Source organism: Bipolaris sorokiniana, assembly GCF_000338995.1.
Source record: "Bipolaris sorokiniana ND90Pr unplaced genomic scaffold COCSAscaffold_3, whole genome shotgun sequence".
Lineage (NCBI taxonomy): Eukaryota > Fungi > Ascomycota > Dothideomycetes > Pleosporales > Pleosporaceae > Bipolaris > Bipolaris sorokiniana.
The window spans coordinates 563,747-582,600 of record NW_006911897.1 but is presented as its reverse complement, the minus strand read 5'-3'; the positions used below and the strand labels follow the sequence as shown (position 1 = coordinate 582,600).

At 51.6% G+C, this 18,854-nt stretch overlaps 8 protein-coding genes across 8 annotated transcripts; 5 read left to right on the top strand and 3 right to left on the bottom strand.

Moving 5' to 3' along the window:
• Positions 1 to 107: 107 nt before the first annotated feature.
• COCSADRAFT_196954 (carbohydrate-binding module family 1 protein) lies at positions 108 to 3,074 on the bottom strand. Its single transcript, XM_007698635.1, has 5 exons — positions 2,756 to 3,074; positions 2,564 to 2,688; positions 584 to 2,512; positions 316 to 531; positions 108 to 263 (listed from the first exon to the last, which is right to left on the bottom strand). Exons 1-5 carry the CDS (start codon positions 2,966 to 2,968, stop codon positions 167 to 169), a joined length of 2,580 nt encoding a protein of 859 aa, XP_007696825.1. The 5' UTR covers positions 2,969 to 3,074; the 3' UTR covers positions 108 to 166.
• Positions 3,075 to 4,760: 1,686 nt separating this feature from the next.
• Positions 4,761 to 6,047, top strand: COCSADRAFT_157501 (uncharacterized protein; the record flags this gene model as incomplete). Its single annotated transcript, XM_007698634.1, has 2 exons — positions 4,761 to 4,794; positions 5,509 to 6,047. The coding sequence occupies 2 exons, from the start codon at positions 4,761 to 4,763 to the stop codon at positions 6,045 to 6,047; spliced, it is 573 nt and encodes a 190-aa protein (XP_007696824.1).
• Positions 6,048 to 6,369: 322 nt separating this feature from the next.
• COCSADRAFT_83478 (uncharacterized protein) lies at positions 6,370 to 7,796 on the bottom strand (the record flags this gene model as incomplete). The annotated part of the gene is made up of 6 exons (XM_007698633.1): positions 6,370 to 6,948; positions 7,008 to 7,318; positions 7,380 to 7,542; positions 7,598 to 7,640; positions 7,694 to 7,707; positions 7,761 to 7,796. 6 exons carry the CDS (start codon positions 7,794 to 7,796, stop codon positions 6,370 to 6,372), a joined length of 1,146 nt encoding a protein of 381 aa, XP_007696823.1.
• Positions 7,797 to 8,217: 421 nt separating this feature from the next.
• On the top strand, positions 8,218 to 11,548 carry COCSADRAFT_110465 (uncharacterized protein). Its single transcript, XM_007698632.1, has 3 exons — positions 8,218 to 8,314; positions 8,375 to 8,487; positions 8,544 to 11,548. The coding sequence occupies exons 1-3, from the start codon at positions 8,297 to 8,299 to the stop codon at positions 11,077 to 11,079; spliced, it is 2,667 nt and encodes an 888-aa protein (XP_007696822.1). The 5' UTR covers positions 8,218 to 8,296; the 3' UTR covers positions 11,080 to 11,548.
• Positions 11,549 to 11,618: 70 nt separating this feature from the next.
• Positions 11,619 to 12,893, top strand: COCSADRAFT_178816 (uncharacterized protein; the record flags this gene model as incomplete). Its single annotated transcript, XM_007698631.1, has 1 exon — positions 11,619 to 12,893. The coding sequence occupies one exon, from the start codon at positions 11,619 to 11,621 to the stop codon at positions 12,891 to 12,893; it is 1,275 nt and encodes a 424-aa protein (XP_007696821.1).
• Positions 12,894 to 12,947: 54 nt separating this feature from the next.
• COCSADRAFT_135680 (uncharacterized protein) lies at positions 12,948 to 14,492 on the bottom strand. Its single transcript, XM_007698630.1, has 3 exons — positions 14,362 to 14,492; positions 13,555 to 14,303; positions 12,948 to 13,496 (listed from the first exon to the last, which is right to left on the bottom strand). Exons 1-3 carry the CDS (start codon positions 14,471 to 14,473, stop codon positions 13,176 to 13,178), a joined length of 1,182 nt encoding a protein of 393 aa, XP_007696820.1. The 5' UTR covers positions 14,474 to 14,492; the 3' UTR covers positions 12,948 to 13,175.
• A 244-nt stretch (positions 14,493 to 14,736) lies between these two features.
• On the top strand, positions 14,737 to 15,117 carry COCSADRAFT_82226 (uncharacterized protein; the record flags this gene model as incomplete). The annotated part of the gene is made up of 2 exons (XM_007698629.1): positions 14,737 to 14,847; positions 14,905 to 15,117. The coding sequence occupies 2 exons, from the start codon at positions 14,737 to 14,739 to the stop codon at positions 15,115 to 15,117; spliced, it is 324 nt and encodes a 107-aa protein (XP_007696819.1).
• Positions 15,118 to 17,041: 1,924 nt separating this feature from the next.
• Positions 17,042 to 18,611, top strand: COCSADRAFT_351784 (uncharacterized protein). The gene is made up of 6 exons (XM_007698628.1): positions 17,042 to 17,452; positions 17,512 to 17,683; positions 17,734 to 17,925; positions 17,974 to 18,039; positions 18,099 to 18,228; positions 18,286 to 18,611. Exons 1-6 carry the CDS (start codon positions 17,266 to 17,268, stop codon positions 18,604 to 18,606), a joined length of 1,068 nt encoding a protein of 355 aa, XP_007696818.1. The 5' UTR covers positions 17,042 to 17,265; the 3' UTR covers positions 18,607 to 18,611.
• Positions 18,612 to 18,854: the final 243 nt, after the last annotated feature.

The window sequence follows — 18,854 nt, the reverse complement described above, 5'->3', positions numbered from 1 at the left end:
CGCATTGCCAAGTCTGGAATATCGCTTTGGAGCAAGAATGAGGCATTTGAATTGTAACGGTCTGAATGATTCGATTATAGAGAAATGAAGATATATACAAAAAAGATGAAGCCTTATATGTACGACGTCCCTGCAATTTTCATGCTAGGGAATGGCTAAATATCTCTTATGCGGGGGTGCATTGAGAGTAGAAATTGTTGTTGAATGTGCACTTGTATCCGCTGACACAAGCTGTAGGGCCGGTCCAGCCTTGGCCACCGCATCTACTGCCGTGTAAGTTTATGTTCGATATTCAAAGACACTGGAGTCACTTACTGTTGCCAGGCACTCGCTACGGCGGTTGGAGTAGGCTTGGCCGATGACTTGGTGGGAGTAGCGCTGGTTGGCTTGGCTGAAGAGGCGGGAGCAGAGCTGACTGGCTTAGATGAAGTGGACGATCCACCTCCAGTGCTAGGACCAAGAGCAAGGATCTTGGCAGCTGCGTGCTCTGCGGCGGTGATGATGTAAGAAGTAGGGTTGGTGAAGATTTGACTGCATCAGGTTAGTTTGTGGATCAAGAAAAGTGTAGTGTATGGGGACTCACCCAGGGAAGATGGAAGCATCGACGACGTGAATGTTCCTTGTTCCGTAGACCTGAGCGTTCAAATCAACAACCGAGGTTCCGCCAGTAAGTCCACTATCAGTCCCAAGCTTAGCGGTACCAATCCAGTGGTTGGCACGACGTGCTGATGGGGTCTTTGGCAGACTGGCGACGTATTCCTCGACAGTTTGGTTGACATTGGGGACCTGGAACTCAATCTGGGGGTTCTTCTTGATGGCCTTCATCATGCTCTTGATTCCCGCAATGACGACATCGGTATCAGCCTGGTTATTCAAGTATGGTGACTTGCTGACAACCATGTTGAGAGCACCATTGATGGAGAGGGCACCTCGCGAGGTAGAACCGTGACCGAGGTACTGAGAGATGGTGAGGTGGTTGGTGTCATTGGGTCCTGGGCCCTCAACACGAGCAGTCCACTGGATGGATCGGTCGATTCCGTCAGATCCCCTGATCATTTCCCAAGCAACAGGACCAATGTTGGGGGCAGAGGTAGCGAGGATACCTGAGCGCTTGCTCAAGTACAGGTTCTTGTCAGCCTCGATAGGAGTGTTCCATGCCTCGTAGAAGTTGTAGTTGGAAATGTTGGGGTGCTTGATGACGAGATCGGTGTTGACATGGTCGTTCAGGTTCTGTCCAACAGGAAGATTAATCCAGTCAGATTCCTTGATCATAGTTGCACCATCGCGAGCGCTACCCTTGACAACATTGAGCTGGTCCTTTGGTCCAATACCACTGCGGAGGAGAAGCTTGGAACTTCCAAAAGCACCGGCGGAAAGGACGACACGGCCACCCGGGTTCAAGTTGACAGTGCCGCAGTAGCCGGTGCCACCAACGCCGCTCTCGAGTTCAACACCGGTAGCGACTCCGCCGCTGCGAATAACACGGCGAGCCATGGTGTTTGTCCAGAGCTTGAAGTTTGACCTCTTGAGCGCAGAAACCATGTAAGTACCGAGAGGACCTTGTCGCTGTCCGTTCTCGTACATGAAAGGGGCATAGGAGTAAGTCCTGTTCTTCTGGTTCTGCTGGCTGTTTGCAGTGACGCTCTTCCAGCCATCAGCACCAAGAGCACCAGAGAGAAGGTTGAAGCCTTCTTGCTTGTAACGCTTTCCATCGACCGAAGGAGTGTCGGTTCCAGGGATACGCTGGAAGACGCGGTTGATGGCGGCCTTGACATCGGATGATTTCCAGCCAGCAGGGAATTGGTAGTCGAAGTCGATATCGACTGGCTTCCACCAAAGCGCAGCGTTGACGGCAGCACCGCCACCAAGGACGCAGCCGGCCATCTGGTCAATGTCGGTACAGGCGACACCAGCAGAATCGACCCAGATTTGGTTGCACAGACCAGGAATGTCGAAGCGGGTGAGGTTGTTGCTGAGAGCCCAGGCAGGACCCATCTTTCCACCAAAGCGAGCAAGAGATGGCGGGCCCTTCTCGAGCAGGAGAACACTCTTGCCAGACTCGGAAAGCTTGTCAGCCATGGGAATACCTCCGGCGCCACCACCGATGACGATGTAGTCGTAGGAACCGCTGGGAGCGGGAGAACCCTGGCATGCTGCAGTTGGTGTGGGAGTGGCACCAGGTTGCGAGGGTGTAGGTGAGCCAGCGGGGGGGTCGACGGCCAGTTTTTCCCAGTCAGAGTATTTTGCGTTCCTGGCTGGGGCAACTTGAGCGCCAAAGAGACCCTGGCCCTTGTTGTGCTGGGCCCAAGTGCCTGAGTAAACCTTATCGTGCTGAGCCCATCCAATGACTTGTACCTCGCCAGTTGGCAGTTGAGAGCCCTCGGCACCTCCTTGATTCCAGGCCCAACAGTTTTTACACAGGTAGACGAGCTCAAAGTTGGTGTCAGAGACCTTGTGGTAGATCTGACCAAGAGTGGCATTGCCAGTGTAGTCATCAGGGGCTACGTAACCACTGCACTGGGTTAGTTGGGGGGTTTAATAACCATGTCGGAACTCAACTGACGGTGCATGGTAGAAACCAGTCTTGACAGTATCCTTATCGGGCCAGGCCACGAGAAGAAGGGCGTCGGGCATGCCACCACGGTGACTCAAACCGGACCAACCCTGGCCTGCGGTAAGGGAACCTTTCTGGAGTGGGGTGTTAGAAACGGCAAAACTAGGCAGATAACATGTGTATGTATTTTTTCGGACTCACAATGTAACCAATGTAGTCCAGGTTGTTGCCAGTCGAGGCTTGGGGGAGAGCCATTCCCCATTCGAGGCCACCAGCAGTCTCAGCGCTGTTGACCACTTGGCGCCAAAAGGTGATGCCGGTAGCAGCATGGGTAAAGGTTTCCTGAGCGTATGCCAGAGAGGCGAAAGAAGAAGAAAGCAGCGCAGCTGCCTTTGCAAAAGAAGAGCCCTTCATCTTGAGGGGTAATAAATGAGCGAAGGTGAAAGCTGGCGTGCTGGAGGACCATGCCAGGGTGCCATGGTGGTTATATACATTTTAAAAGTGCCCCCATCACACCCCCCCCTAGACGCTTCTATCGAATGCATAGAAGGTAGGATGGACGCCAATGGGGCCAAGCCACTACCTGGGGGAGTTGCATCTAGAGGCGGCAGAACAGGCCCCTTGGGCCAGGCACAGAAGATGGGAATCGAGAACGGTGGGGCTCGCGAGCAGGTTGGATTAGCATGAGACGCGCGGCGATTGGGCGCGAGGGTGGTCAACGTGACCTCGCCAAGGGCCAGGGCAGATGGTTAATATGTAGCAATAAGGGCGACATGGGGGAGTTGATTGATGTAGATTGCCTTAAAGCCGGGAATTCAGCTCATTTGCCGTTGGCGACGCTGCTATAGCCCGTTTGGGACAGTGGAGGCTTGCCCCAACCGGCCTAGCGCCGTTTAAGCGGCTGGAAACAACTCTTGGAACTCATCCTTTCATCACACAATCCCACCCCCAACCATGCGCCCAAGCCCTCTTCCAGTCCATATTCGCACGTCCTTTTCGCTAACGGCTCCGTGACGCCCATTCCGGCGACTCGCCTCAGGCCAGTGTCGGTGTCGTCAACTCTGCGGCGCTGCATGTGCGACTCGGACTCTCCACACGCTGCCAACTACCAATCTATTATATTGCGTCTACTGTCGCCCCGCCTGGCGACACTCACCCCGCCGCCTCGGGCCTTCCATTGCCCTGCAATTAAGACGGCCGTTTATTCATCTAATTGTCGGCTCTTCGCGCCTGCATGTACTTATCTGGCCACGCACGTGCTACAGATACAGGACACGTGCAGCAACGCCCGACAGCATGTTGCGCAGGGCGGATATATTGACAGACGGAGCATGTACCTATTGTTTTTGCGGCTTTGTCATGATGAGAAATAATGCCGAGTTAGGTATCCATCCTTCCTCTTACGCAACGGTGCCGTGTTCCGTTTAGTGAGCAGTTTTTAGCATCGTGACATGTGCAGAGAGGCATACAATACTTGAAGTGCATATGGGGCAGCCTTTGCTGAATGTCTGCAACGGATACGGAGGAACTACAGCGTAATTTGCCGAGTTCGCCATAGCTTTTATGCATGCTGTAGTGTACATAATTGGGTCAAGCAACGTGCATACTTGGTATAAGTCTTCGATAGAACGCATGGCGGCGGCGTAGCAAGGCCAAGGACTCTTGTGCTGCTCACAAGGGCTGGTGATCCAACACAGCTAATCACCGCACGTATGTTACACAATCGACGGCAGCTACTGGGGCGCGATGGGGGCACTGCTGGGTCCCGCCATGTAAACAAGTTTCAAGTTTCAGGACCAGCAGCGGGTAGGATGGAGAGACTGATGTTTCACGCTGTCGTCTAGAAATGCTTGGGAGTTCGTGGAAATACCTACGTAAGCGTGATGGAGACTATCCACTTAACTAGCATGTGGCGGTTTAGTATATATTTACATAGGTTACATGTGTATAAATATGTAGGTACTTGGACGCCCTCCTTCCCGGATGCTATGGGCACGTCTTGTCTCAGCCGCACCCCGCCACCCGGCTTCGCTACGCGCTTCGCAACCTAATCTTAAGCCTGCGACAGTCTGACTGAGTGCTGAGTGACGGCATCCGCACGGCACGGCACGCTGAGACATACAAGACTGGCGTCTCTACCTGACCGCGTCATACTTATCTCGGTAGGCAGCGGATTCTCTGTCTTCTAAAAGTGACGGGCTGCAAGATGTCGGAGTGTCACGAAGAGTGGTTGCGTGAGGGTAGGTTTACTGGTGCAGGTGTGTATGCACTGAACATACATATGTACTGGCTAGTATACATCGAGGTACATCTTTAAAAGAGCGATCCAGCCTTTTGGCTTCGATCGGCAAACCCACGTGGTGTAACTTGGGCATGTTTGGTGAAACCTTGTGAGAATGTCAGCGTCATCCTATTTATTAGTATGAGTGATATGAAGCATGGTGGCGGTGGTATGAGAATGGCGTAAGCGACATTGCATGCTGGGTCTCTGCAATACGAGTAGAAAAGCGGAGGCACATGGCCGTGTGTGTCTCGAATAGCGATGCAATTCGCCACTTGAACATTTACCGGTAATCAACCTGTGTTACACTCCAATAAGACACCATCTCTTCCTATTGCGTGGCTGGACGATCAGAAGTCCAACGGTGGCGCATGTGTTTTATGCACCCCGCAAAAACCTGAGGAACGGTAGTTGGCCTTGGTCTAGGCTTGTTGATGGTACCTTGCATCCTTAGGTTTGGTTGGGTCGTACTATTCCCCACATCCCAAACCGCCCCATGATCCCAATCCCGATCTTCTCCGCTCCCGCTGCTATTGACGCCTTGACGTTCCCCTCAGTCGCACGCACACCTACAAGCCCACACTAACAAAGACAACGAATATGCATGACGAACGCAAGTTCTCTCTTCTCACCACCATGGCGTGAAAGAAGCTGACATATCCAACCGACATAGACCCCCACCCCCTCCTCGCCCAAGTCCCCCTCACCGTCTCGCCATTCGTCTCGCTGCCCACGGCCACACCCCTCCCTTACTCATACAAGTCACTTCCCTCGACCCTGCCCCCAAGTATTCTCTCGCAGCAGCAACAACAGCAACAGAACGAGTCATCGCCTTCACACCATCCTCATCAACAACAAGAAGAATCCACAGGCGCATACGTCGTGTCTGCGTCGGGCACGTCTGCGTCTCCAGACCAGATTCTCTCGTCGTGCACAGCGCTACAGGCGCATTTGAAGCAACTCGAAGACGATGCGCGGAGGACACTGGCACAGTGGGAGGAGAGGAGACGAGCAGAGGATTTGGCTGAGAAGAGAAGAGTAGCGCCGGGCTGGCTGGACAGCGGAGTTCATATCCTCAAACCAGAAGGTGTAGATGAGGACAAGGGAAAAGATCCGCAACAACAAAACCTCATGGACTTGGATCCCCAGGCCGAGCAAAAAGCAAAGCAAGGCGAAGAACTTGACAGAGTCTTTGGCGGGCTAAAGGTCTAGCCATACATCACCAACAACATCATCCAAAGGCAGACAGACAAACAAAACAGTTGGGCAAAAATTAATACCACATTGTACCAGAGAAAAAAACGAAGTAGAAGCTATGACATGCTGTTTTAGCCCAGGTCCAGTGCCACATTTGCCCATAGCCGAAAACCTTCCCCCATCGCAGAGCGACATTACACACATATGACAACCAAACAATTCGAAACAGAAGGGGAATCTTGCAAGGAGGAAGAATCTCGACAATCATTGCCACACCGCCACACACCACAAATGCACCAGCCCATTGTACTGCTGCATAGGCTACAACCTGAGCGGCTTAGCGGCGGCCGTGAGAGCGGTTAATGCTGCCTTGCAGAGCATCCACCTCACCCTCCAGACGCTTGATCTCCGCATGGCTGGCCTCGAGGTCCTTGTTGAGGCGGTCGCGCTCGGCAATAAGCTTCTGCTCCCATTGCCGGAAGCGCTGCTCCTCCACCTTGACCTGCTCGGTAAAGCGCTTGCGCAGCGCCTCCTCCTCTTCCTTGAACTTGGGGTTGTCCAGCTTCCTTGGGCGTGCCTCGCCAAACTTCCTCGTCTCCATCTGGCCTGCGCGGTAGGCTTCGTAGTGGTTCTCCTCGGTCGTGTGAATCAGGTCGAGCATGTGGGTTCGGATGAGAATAGCGCGCAGTTTTTTGAAGTCGCAGTGCTCCTCATTCTCGACTTCGGCAACACCCCATGCGTATTGTCGGCCCTTGACGGTGCGGCCGTCGTTGGTCTGCACGTCCTTTTCGGAGCCAATGACAGAGAAGGGCATGGCGTCGATGAGGCTGCGGGCGTGCTGCATAGCGGCAGCGTCGTCATCCTCTAGCGGGGGAGTGTAGATCTTGATGCCCTGAGCATCAATCACCTGGCGTACCTAGAAGCGGTCAGTATGCGTCGCAGGGGGCGCACAAGAAAAAAAAGAAGCACACGTACCCTCATCTTGAACCTAGCCAGATCCGTGGGACTCAATGTGTCAGCCTTTGCGACAACGGGGATGAGGTTGACGCGTGTGCACAGCTTCTTCATGACCTCAATGTCGAGGGGCTTGAGTGTGTGACCTGTGGGGCGGATGAAGTAGAGACAGGCGTGAACACGGAGGTCGATCTTGTCGGTACGACGTGGTTGTTGCTCTTGGAGCATGTACGACTCGTGCTGGTCGTCAAGGAACTCGATGATGGGCTGCCACGAGTCGCGGTTGTTGACGTAGTCGCCGAATCCGGGCGTGTCGATGACGGTGAGTCGGACTACAAAGGGTCAGCCATTGTATCTAGGGTTGTATATAAGCATTTAGAAGGAGAAACCTACCCTTGAAGAACTTCTCCTCAAGCTCTGCCTTTGTGATTTCAATCTCGACCGTCTTGTCCATCTGCTTGTGGTGTCGTCGCTTGTGGTCGGCGTAGTTCTTGATGGTGGTGGAGAATAAGGTGTTGATGAAGGTCGTCTTTCCGAGGCCAGACTCTCCAGCAACCTAGACGTGTTAGATGGGGGATCCGCGAGGCGAGTATAGGCAACTTGTGGCTTACCATGATGGTGAAAGCAGCACCACGCTTGGCAACAATCTTGTGCCTGTGCTACGTTAGACTGGGGGCTCCGTGTCCATTCGAGACAGTAGACGGTACCTCTGGTTGGGGAGCTGGCAAGAGAGTTAGTATGTAGCATGTATAGCTAGAGAAAGGAGATACGTACATTGGCAATGCCAATTGGGGACGCGGACTCAGCCATGGTGTGGTGGTGTCGAGAGCTGCTGAGAAAGGTGCGGGATGGATACGGGGAAAGGGTCTACAGGGACGTGTTAGTAGTCGAGTCGAGGCTTTGGCGCGAATCCAACATGACTGCGTGCAAGCAGGATCACGATGATAGTGACGAGGAGGAGTGGATGGGTGAGTTACTTACATACACAAACGTGATCCAGCAACGAGCAAGCGTGTGGGCTATGTGTAGAAGAGAGAGATCGTTGTTTGTGGTGGTGGACAATTTAGGCCGACTCCCCTTTCTGCGAGAGTCGGGCGGTCGGTCAGTCGGTAGGCACGCGCGCACGGGCCCGCGACGGGGAATCCGCCTGACTAGCGCGTCTGCATGGAGATCCGAGCGCTGGAAAAAAGTTGTGGACTTGGAATCGTTACTACTCGACGACCATTAACACTGAGTACATTACAGTACGATACATTTCAGACTATATTGGATAACGCAATGGTCACGCAGTTCAGCAGCCCATCGCGATCATGAAGACTGACTTCCAGGTACGTCCAGTATACATGTGCAAATTACACAACACAATCACCTGGCTGACATAATCCCAGTTCTCCAACTTGCTGGGTACTGTCTACAGCAGAGGCAACCTTCTCTTCACCCCAGATGGCACCTGTCTGCTATCGCCTGTAGGCAATCGCGTGACTGTCTTCGACCTCGTAAGGTATGTGGGCGCATATATTTATCTGTCCACGCATCCAGCCCGCTCACGCATCCCAGCTCGAAGTCGTACACGCTTCCCTTTGCCCATCGCAAAAACATCGTTCGCCTCGCACTTAACCCCCGCGGAAATCTTCTTCTTTCCGTCGACCAAGACGGCCGCGCAGTCCTCACCAATGTCCCCCGCCGCATCGTCCTCTACCACTTCTCCCTCGGCGGCGAAGTGACTGCCCTCGCCTTTTCGCCATCGGGTCGCCATTTCGCAGTGGGCATCGGACGCCAAATTCAAGTATGGCACACGCCTTCAACCCCAGATGTCGCAGAGGGTGACCTCGAGTTTGCGCCTTTTGTGCGCCACCGCGTCTACACCGGCCACTACAACGCCGTCAAGAGCATAGAATGGTCGAGCGACTCGCGCTTCTTCCTCTCCGCATCAAAGGACATGACAGCCCGCATATGGAGCCTTGACCAGGAAGAGGGACATGCGCAAACCACGCTGAGCGGCCACCGCCAAGAGGTCACTGGTGCATGGTTTTCAAAAGACCAGGAAACAATCTACACTGTTAGCAAGGATGGCGCCCTCTTCACATGGAAGTACATGTTGCGCTACGATGCGCCTGCCGACGCCGATGAAGACGACGACGACAACCTCCAGTGGGGCATCACAGAACGCCACTTTTTTCACCAGAACAACGCCCATGTCACATGCGCTAGCTTCCACCCAGAGTCCAAGCTGCTCGTCACCGGCTTTTCTCACGGCATCTTCTTCATCCACGAACTGCCCGACTTCGCTCAAATCTCCAGCCTGAGCATATCGCAAAACGACATCGACTATGTCGCCATCAACAAGACTGGCGAGTGGCTCGCCTTTGGTGCATCAAAGCTGGGCCAGCTGCTCGTCTGGGAGTGGCAGTCGGAATCATACATCTTGAAGCAGCAAGGCCATTTTGACTCCATGAACACCATTGCCTATTCGCCAGATGGTCAAAGAATTATTACTGCCGCAGACGACGGCAAGATCAAGGTGTGGGACGTCAACTCGGGCTTCTGCGTCGTCACCTTTACAGAGCACATGGGTGGTGTGACAGCCTGCGAATTTGCAAAAAAAGGCAATGTCCTGTTCACAGCCAGTCTTGACGGCTCCGTACGCGCATGGGACTTGCATCGCTACAGGAATTTTCGCACATTCACAGCTCCCTCCAGACTTTCCTTCTCCTCGCTCGCTGTCGATCCCAGTGGAGAGGTTGTTTGCGCAGGTTCCATCGATTCCTTTGACATCCACATCTGGTCAGTTCAGACTGGCCAGCTGCTCGATCGCCTATCAGGACACGAAGGCCCTGTATCCTCTCTATCCTTCTCTCCAGATGCAGGTACACTAGTCAGTGGAAGCTGGGACAGGACCGTGCGCCTTTGGAACATCTTTGCCCGCACTCAGACTAGCGAGCCACTACAGCTCATGGCTGATATCCTCTGCGTGGCTTTCCGTCCAGACTCAAAGCAAATTGCCGTCACAACGCTCGATGGCCAGCTAACCTTTTGGAATGTCTCCGACGCTGCACAGGAGAGCGGCGTCGATGCGCGACGGGATGTATCTGGTGGCCGTAAAATGTCCGACCGACGAACGGCAGCCAATGTCGCCGGCACAAAGGCCTTTTCATCTGTCAAGTACAGTGCAGACGGCACTTGCGTCTTGGCTGGCGGCAACAGCAAATACATCTGCTTGTATGATGTCCAGTCAGGTGCTTTGCTCAAGAAGTTTACTGTATCTGTCAATTTATCTTTGGATGGTACACAAGAGTTCTTGAACAGCAAACTCCTCACTGAAGCAGGTCCAGAAGGCCTCATTGATGACCAAGGCGAAGCGTCGGATCTTGAAGACCGCAGAGATACTACCCTTCCCGGCGCTCAAAAGGGCATTGGCGCAAGGCGAACACGGCCTGAAGTGCGAGTCCCAGACGTTGCCTTTTCGCCTACTGGACGCGCTTTTTGTGCTGCCTCCACAGAGGGCTTGCTCATATACTCGCTGGACAATACGTTCCAGTTTGATCCATTCGATCTTGACATTAGCGTCACACCAGCGACCACTCTCGATACTTTGGCACAAAAGGATTACCTCAAGGCCCTAGTAATGGCGTTCCGATTGAATGAGCGCAACCTCATCCGACGCGTTTACGAAGCTACACCCGTCACCAATATCCCGCTTGTAGTTAAAGAACTGCCTTCTGTCTACCTTGGTCGGCTACTGCGGTTCGTCGCACACCAGGCCGACGAGTCCCCACATCTGGAATTCAACTTGGTATGGATAGAATCGCTTCTTAGCAAGCACGGCCGATGGATGAAAGAGCATAAGGGCGGTTTAGAAGCAGAGTTGCGAAGCGTGGAAAAGGCAGTGAGGAGGATTCAAGCCGAACTTGCCAGGTTAGCAGATGACAACATCTATCGCATCGAATATCTGCTTTCTCAACCTGTGGGTAAGAAGGATGACACACCACTTGCTATCGACTTTGGCGTTAAGGAAATAGAAAATGGCATTGTGGATGAAGAAATGGAAGATGGAGACAGCGACGCCGGAGAGTGGTTGGGCTTTGAAGAATGATACCATTGTACGAATACGACTATTTCACGAGCAGCGCCTGATGTTCAAGGCTCTGTGTCCTTTCCTCGGCCTTCAGCCGCGGTTGCCTTTCTCGAATAGCCGGGATCGCTTTGTCCTTGTGACCATGCGCAACGATGTCCACCTGCTGCTTTGCTAAATGATTCTTCCAGCGGGAGAACGAGTGGCAGTTACGACTGGTTACTACTCACCGTGATCACTGTTACTTTGATGGGATCCCACTTGGTTTGCGTGTCGCGTATCAGCTTCTTGCTTCTTAGAAAAGAAACGTAGCCTTCCCCGTAGCCTTCCAGGATAGGATTTTGGGGAGAGAACTTGCGTTTGGGGTAGTAATTTCTACAAGGATCACAACAAAGGCAGCGGCTTAGAGAACCGTGGTTACAAATAAGGCAGCAACATTTCAATAGATGGAATGAGGACACACAGGGCAGCACCCCAATACCTTCAAGCTCGCTATTTCTCCCCCCTTGTCTATCTCCTATTTTGTTCCTATGGCAAGTCAATCACTCTTGTCTTCTTGAATGTCTGTCAAGCCGAAAACTTACGTCCACTGTCAACTCGCTACTGTTATCCTGGCATGGAGTACCGTTATTCCACTACCATCATCTTTCGTTGTGAATATGGATACAGAGGCGCAGCTTGCGCTGCCGCAATCGTTGGAGACGTTATGGGATGAGAAAGATATACACGAGTCTGGCACTATCAACGCCAAAGCGGATTCCCCAATGCGTCATTCGCTGGAGACGTCGAATGGTCTATGTACTATTGGTGCAGTGCGTGCTGTCTCTGATACTCGGCTTGCATCGCCTGTCACCAAGGATGCTTCGGGGCGCCCATCTCCGCAAACTCTTGTCGATCATTCTGAAATCGATCCATTTCAAGCGTTACCCAAAAGGCCACGAGCTTTTTCCGAATCCGATGCAAAAGAGGCAGAGGGGAATCTCTCTTCTCGGTCAACATGGCTTCCCTCTGACATCATTATACGGGACTTTGCTTGTATACAGTTGACTTCATCCTCGGACTCCAAAACTCCTTTACCAACTCCGTTTCAACTGGCTATTAGAAGACGCAGAAGCCAACCGCTCGATTTCACCCGCCATATAGTTCCTCTACCCACAACAATCAAGCTCAAACGTATAATTGAGAATAAATCCGCGCATGCCACAGCACTCCCTGATCTTTCTCCCAAATATGTCGGCAAACATCCCGCTCCGTACATCATGCCGTCTCTCACGGACCTGGAAAAGATTCTACACCCCACGCTCATCGACGCCATCCTCCTGTCAGACTACGCCGACGACTTTCCAAACCGCTGCTTCTGCTCGCTCGTTCTGCACGAAATCCAGTGCAAGCTCCCCACCATGCGCCTTGACCTCCACAGCCCCCGAAACCATCAGCACCTCCAGACACAGTTACGCTGCATACTCTCTAAAAACACAATTGTGCTCGACAAGCTCCTCGGTCTCTACGGCGATGCATTGCGACTACATGCGCACGCACGCATAAACTCGCGGCCCATGGTGCTAGATACCTGGAACGAATTCGTTGGCTTGCTAATCGAAGACGTGTTCATGCTGCCCAGGCACCCTATCTTTGACCAGATTGACGAGTTGGAGCGGCTGGAGCGTGCGGTGGAGGTTGGGCCTGACGACGAGTTTTTCGTGGATAGTACCGGGGTCAGGGCTGGGTTGAGGAAAAGTATAGAGAAGGGGAGGCGCAAGATAAGGGTGTTCAAGTATAAGGGTGATAAGAGGGTGGTTAGGTCAAGGGGGAGGAGGTGGGATTTTACGTCTTAGGTTGGGGGTCTTGGTATTGTGATAGAACCAGTCATGGCGTTATTGCTTAAAAGTCAAGAATTATTGATTTGCTCTTTTTATTGTTTCGAAATCAGGAGAGTGATGGATTAGAAGTTGATGAAAGCTTTCATTTTTTTAATCGGGTTTAGAGCTTTCTCCAATTGATGACAGGCTAACGCCAGCTCTTTCTGCATTGCGTAGAAATATATCATACTTGGATATTCACATGGTAGCCTCGGTGTTTTTTTTACAATATGATCCTACATCTTACAGTCTCACGCCCTAACTGCACTCCTCAACCGCCTCCTTTACCATGCCTAGGTACTGTGTCTTCAGCACCCCTCCATCGCGTGATGCAAGAGTATTGAGCTTATCTACTGATTGCATCAGGACTTGCTCAACCTTTTTCTCGAATTGCTGCGCCTCGTTCGCCATGGGCATGTCGCCCCCGAGCACCTTGCGAGACGTCTTGAGCGCGTTCCAAACAATAACAAGTTCGAGCAAATCATGGCAATGCTTGGTGACGAAGTCGAGGTGCGATTTAACATCCGGGAAGTCGGCAGACGTTTTGGTTGAACTTTCCGAGAGACCATTGAGCGATGACTAGAAAAAAATGTTAATTAAAAGATATTCAGGTGGTCGGCGGAAGAGGGAGACTTACAACAAAATCGATCTGTTTGATTGCAGCAACCAAGCGGGTTGCCATCTTCTTGGCCTCCTCTTTGTCCCCACCGTACTTCTCAGCAACGACAGCAGCCAGTTCAGTGGGTAGCGCAATAACAACAGGGTGCCCCCTCCAGTCACCATCCTTCTCTGTCAGAGTCACAGGTTTATTACCGCAATGATCCTTATGCTCCATGAGCTCCACAACCTGCTTCGCCATCTTGAGCGCTTTTGTCGTCTCTTCCTGGTCCCATTCGGCCATTGCAGCCCTGCTGTGCACACTTCTCAAGACTTGGGTCAGCACACCTCGGTTGCTCAGACGAATCCCTGTTGCCTTTGGCCTCTGCAGCGCCTTCAATATCAAGTGGTGCATATCGGCCAAGGCCAGTTTCCTGATAATCATTTCCTGCCATTGGGGCCTGGCCCTGATTCCCGCTTCCACGAATCCCTCGAGACATCGAAGTACGTTTTCCCAGTCTTCCTGCGTTTCGCTCTTCTCCACTACACCACGGAGTGTCTGCCAGCGGTCGGGTAGCTTGTTACGGTCCAGGTGCTCGAGGGGAAGAGTGACGTCTCCCAGGGTAATCTCCACAGGCTCGGCTTCGAGTTTGGGTCGGGACTCTTGCGAATAGACGAGTTTTTGTTGCTCTTTTGTCAGATGATATGGGAGCAAGACCTTTGAATTGAAGGTCGAGAGGAGGGTGGAGAGCTCAGGAGAAGAGGGTGGGAGAAAGTTTGGGAGGGCGCCTGTATCGAGTCAATCTCTGGGCGAACAGTGCTGGTTGAGTAGGAAGAGGATGCGGACCTCTTGAGTGGGCGGAACTCTGTGAGAAGGCCCGCCTCGAGCAATTGGCGTATATACAGGCATATCGTGGGTTCTGGAGTGCCAATTGGCAGCTCCGCCGTATTGAATGCATCTTGTCGTGGGCGAGAACTGCGGCCGTCGCATGCGCTCATTACAGTTCCAAAAATCATCAGCAAACGCGTCAAACACGCCAAGACGCCAAGGTTTTTCGGCGATGTTTCCCACCTCCATTCGCCTCAAGCCACTTCCTCCAGCCCCAGGCGATTTACACAGCCACATTGGGGTCCCCTCTTTTTCCAGAGAGCGACCATGTTGGCGGCAAAGAGGAGAAACCGCCACAGTTGGTTCTCCTCACGAGCCAAAAAGACGCCTGAAATGGACAACGAGCAAGCCACCTTTTGGCTAAGCCAGTTTATTGGAAAGAACCTGCGCATACACGCGAGTGATGGCCGCGTCTTTGGTGGTCAGATGAAATGCACGGACAAGGTGAGTAGCTGATATTGGCTGTGATTATGAATCACAGCGGCTTTTAACGTCCATCAGGACCGCAACATCATTCTCGCGCTAGCACATGAGTACCGTGCTCCTTCGGCAGAGGCCATTCGCAAGGCAGTTGAAGAGTCGGGTAACCAATCTGCGTCTGTGGCCTGGAACAGCCGCTTTGTTGGACTGATTGTTGTGCCGGGGCAGCATATCAAGAAAATTGAATTCGAGGAGAATATGCTGCTAGGACAGAAGAGTACGGTGGTTTTCTGATATACCTGTCGTTGTGATTTGGGTTGGAATTCTCCCACTCTGCATGTGAGAACAGTATATATAGTGCGCATTACAGGAGCAGGGCATTCCAGATGTTAGTGAGTATTGCTCTGAGTAGCACACTGTGGTTTTGCTGACTTCTGGGTTTGCAGGCGTGACAATAGCAACTGTGAATGTGGCCCAATACTACTTGGTAGCGAGATACCCTCATCATTCACCGTCCAATACCAACAATGCCTAGCATAATATATATTTCCCTATTCTAAGACCATGAGGACCGTCTGCCTAAAGTGAGCTTTGGACTTCCTCCACACCAGTGGATACTTATTGAGTCCTCTCACCCCTCACCCCACCACCAAGCATCCCAGCACATCGGCAATATCTAGTAACACCCGCAATACATCAACGATAGCAAAGATGCTTCTTCAGCCTCCTCCATCATAACAACCATGCCTTTCCGATGAAGCGCTATGACTTTAAGACGCTTGCAACTCTTCTCACTCACACGAGCTCTCCTTCCAGAATCCCACAAAGATAGGCAAATCCCGACCAAAAGCTAAAAAGCATCATCTCAAGCTCCTCGGTCCACTAGAAGCCAGCCCCACCACTACACCATCTACCACATCATCCACGGAAATCCCCTTCCTCCTTGGTCTTCCGGGAGAAATCCGCAATCTCATCTACTTTTACGCTCTAACTTCACCTACCTCGTCACTCACCTACAACGAATCGGAGATGTGTTTCCCACTTCATGACATCGGACTCGGTCTCATGTCATCGTGCCATGCGTTGGCGCTTGAGACACAGTATCTGCATTTGAAACTGAATAGACTGGTATTCGTATTTGACACGGATACGCCTATGAAACCGAGGGAGTATATTACTATTTTGAAGAACCTGAAGCGGCTGGGTGATGCAAAGGGTTGGATGATACACGTGGAATTCAGATGCAAGAGTAGAGATGGGAGTTGGATTTTGTGACATGGACACGTAGGAGAGTCTTCATTAGGTGTCGTGTTGGGATTTTTTGGGGGGAAGGGGGGGGGGGTGCTGTGTATGATATTTTGAGATGATATTGACCAAGACGAATCAGTATGCCTCTGAGGTCGTGTAACAATCCTGGGCTTCAGCCAAGCTCCTGCTCCCAACAACAGGGCATGATAATCTCCGACACTCTGCTCGTTGGCTATCAACTGCCGCTGCAGGAGCTAGAGTGCAGTGTTGAAACACGCATCAAATCCTTCGTAGCGATCACTTGCTTGAAAGGTCGACAGTAGTTGCGGGCTTTCCGACCCCTAAGCTGTTGGAACAACCGACTGGAGGAGTTATACCCTGAAGTAGAACTGTCTAGCCTCACAGTATATGTGTACCTAAAGCATACTCTGATGCTCAGGGATTACAGCAGTTTTCGAGTCCTTGTCCTTTGTTCTAGCCGCCTCCGCGGAGGGTATCGTCGATGCATGTATGGCTACCTCCAACAGGATTTGTAACTGAGGGTATGGGATGAGCCGCTGAAAACACTGCATACCATGAGCCGTTCTATTAAACAATACTAATCCCTATGTGTATACGATAGACGTTGCGAACTTGTAGGTGAGGACCAGTGTAATGGGTCAGCCGCATCCGCGCCGCAACGCCGCAATGCCGCATCCACCACGGCTCTTTTTTCCCTCCTACTATAGTTCCTGCTCCACAATTCTTTCTTCTCACTCACACCATCACGAGTCATTATTCTGCTAAGCGAGGTCGCATGAATTATTTCTGAGTTTCCTCCCATTTATCATGTTCCGCGGATGCCGAGCAGTAGTAATTGGAGGGGCAGCTCACGTAGTACAAGGTGGCCCTTCTTGTGATCGTCCTTTTATGTTGGAAGAGGAGCGTTCGTCATTCGGGGAGAGCTGTGAATGGGTAACCCAACTGATTTCCACATACCATCCAACGGCGCACCCGACCCCTGATATAGAATCCTTCGCCAAGTTACTATCTGCTGCATCCGTCCGCATTAAGGGCATGGAGCACTGGACGTCGGGCCTCTGAAATCATATGTGCATCTCCGAAAATGGAGCCTCATATAGGATCGCACGGCGAGCGAGCTTGCCTTGACTTTATCAGTATACTACTCACACGCCTTAACAGTGCGTCAGAAACATGCTGGATCCCAATGCGATACTTACCGAATGCCGGGTTGAATATGCCATTGGCAGTGCCATTATTCTATTGCGGTTTTTCGCAAGATGGAAGATTGCAGGATGGCGAGGTTTTTATTGGGATGATTTTTTTGCGTTCTCGTCTTGGGTCTTCTTCACCATGATTTATGCAATGGTAGAGTTTCTCAGTAAGTTCGCGATACCGACAAATGTCTTTGCATAGAGATATCGGACTGAACCTCCCAAGATGTAACTGGAGCTCCAATAGCGATGACACAGGAACAGCGCGAAGCACTTCCGCCTGCAACACGGAAGTCCATGCGAGAAGGTGCAAAGGCGATGTTTGCCTCTTTTTACTTCCTGATCTTCCTCGTCTGGAGTCTTAAGGGCTGTATCATCGTTCTGTTCCTTCGTTTCACGTAAGCTTTGCTGCCTCGAGGAAACAACTTATACTTACTATAGTTTGTAGGAGAGACACGCCTCTATACCAATACGTGCAAATGATTGGAGGTGTGTCGATTGCCGCATGTATCGCGGCAATTATCACACAGACAACGCATTGTTTGCCGTTGAAAAGAAACTGGCAAATTCTTCCTGACCCTGGCAAGGAATGCTCGGCTGGTGTTGTCATCAACATTGTCATTGCAGTAGGCAATGTCTTGTAGGTAATCTCATTAAATCGTATAACAACAAGCTAACAAAACGGTAGGGTTGATGCATTGTTGATTGTAGTGCCTTTTTGGATGCTCAAAGACTCACATATCAGACTTTGGCGGTGAGTTATTGCGGTTTGCACCAAAAGCAAATTTTCTTCTTGCTAAATTCTGCCGACAGAAAGATCAGAATCGTTTTCCTACTTTCCCTTGGTCTTTTTGTCATGGGAATGGCTACAGCCCGCTGTATTTTGTCAATAGGAACTTCTGTTCAAGTAGCTCTCGCCTCAGTATGGGCGCAACGTGAGGCGGTAAGTTCAAACAACTGTTTACGGTTGATATCGAGCTGTTCTGACGCCTCACCAAAGGTTGTATCAATTTTCGCTGTTAACGCACCAGTTATAAACGGTCTCTTCAGAGCAGAAGCCTGGGCAACGAGAAAATACACTAGCGATTACTCGTCGAAATACTCTCGCACCTATTCGAACCCATTACACAAGAAGAAGAAAAGCGGCTTCGAGATTTACAAAATGACGGATTTTGAGACGAAAATGAGTGACATGGAGACTGCCAGGAGAGAGAGCATTGTCGAGTTGGTTACAGACCCTTCAGTTGCTTCATCCGCGTCGCAGTGGCGCTGTTCTGTAGAAGCGGCAAGTCAAAAAGGACACCCAAGACGCGCGCTTTGAGTAAATGATGGGAGTGAAAGAATATGAATTCCTCCTGACCTGCAACATACAATTGGCGATTTCAACTTTACAGAGGCTGGATTGCTGCAGCTACTACTAGAGGTCGTATTCGAGCTGTCCGCTCTCCAGATCCACCTCCAGCAAGTTGGTTTGACATGATTATTACAAAAAGACAATAGATAGAAATGAAAAGTCTAGCAGTAGACTGCAAGCTACGAGTTCGCCTCCAAAGCACCCAAGTGCTGCGT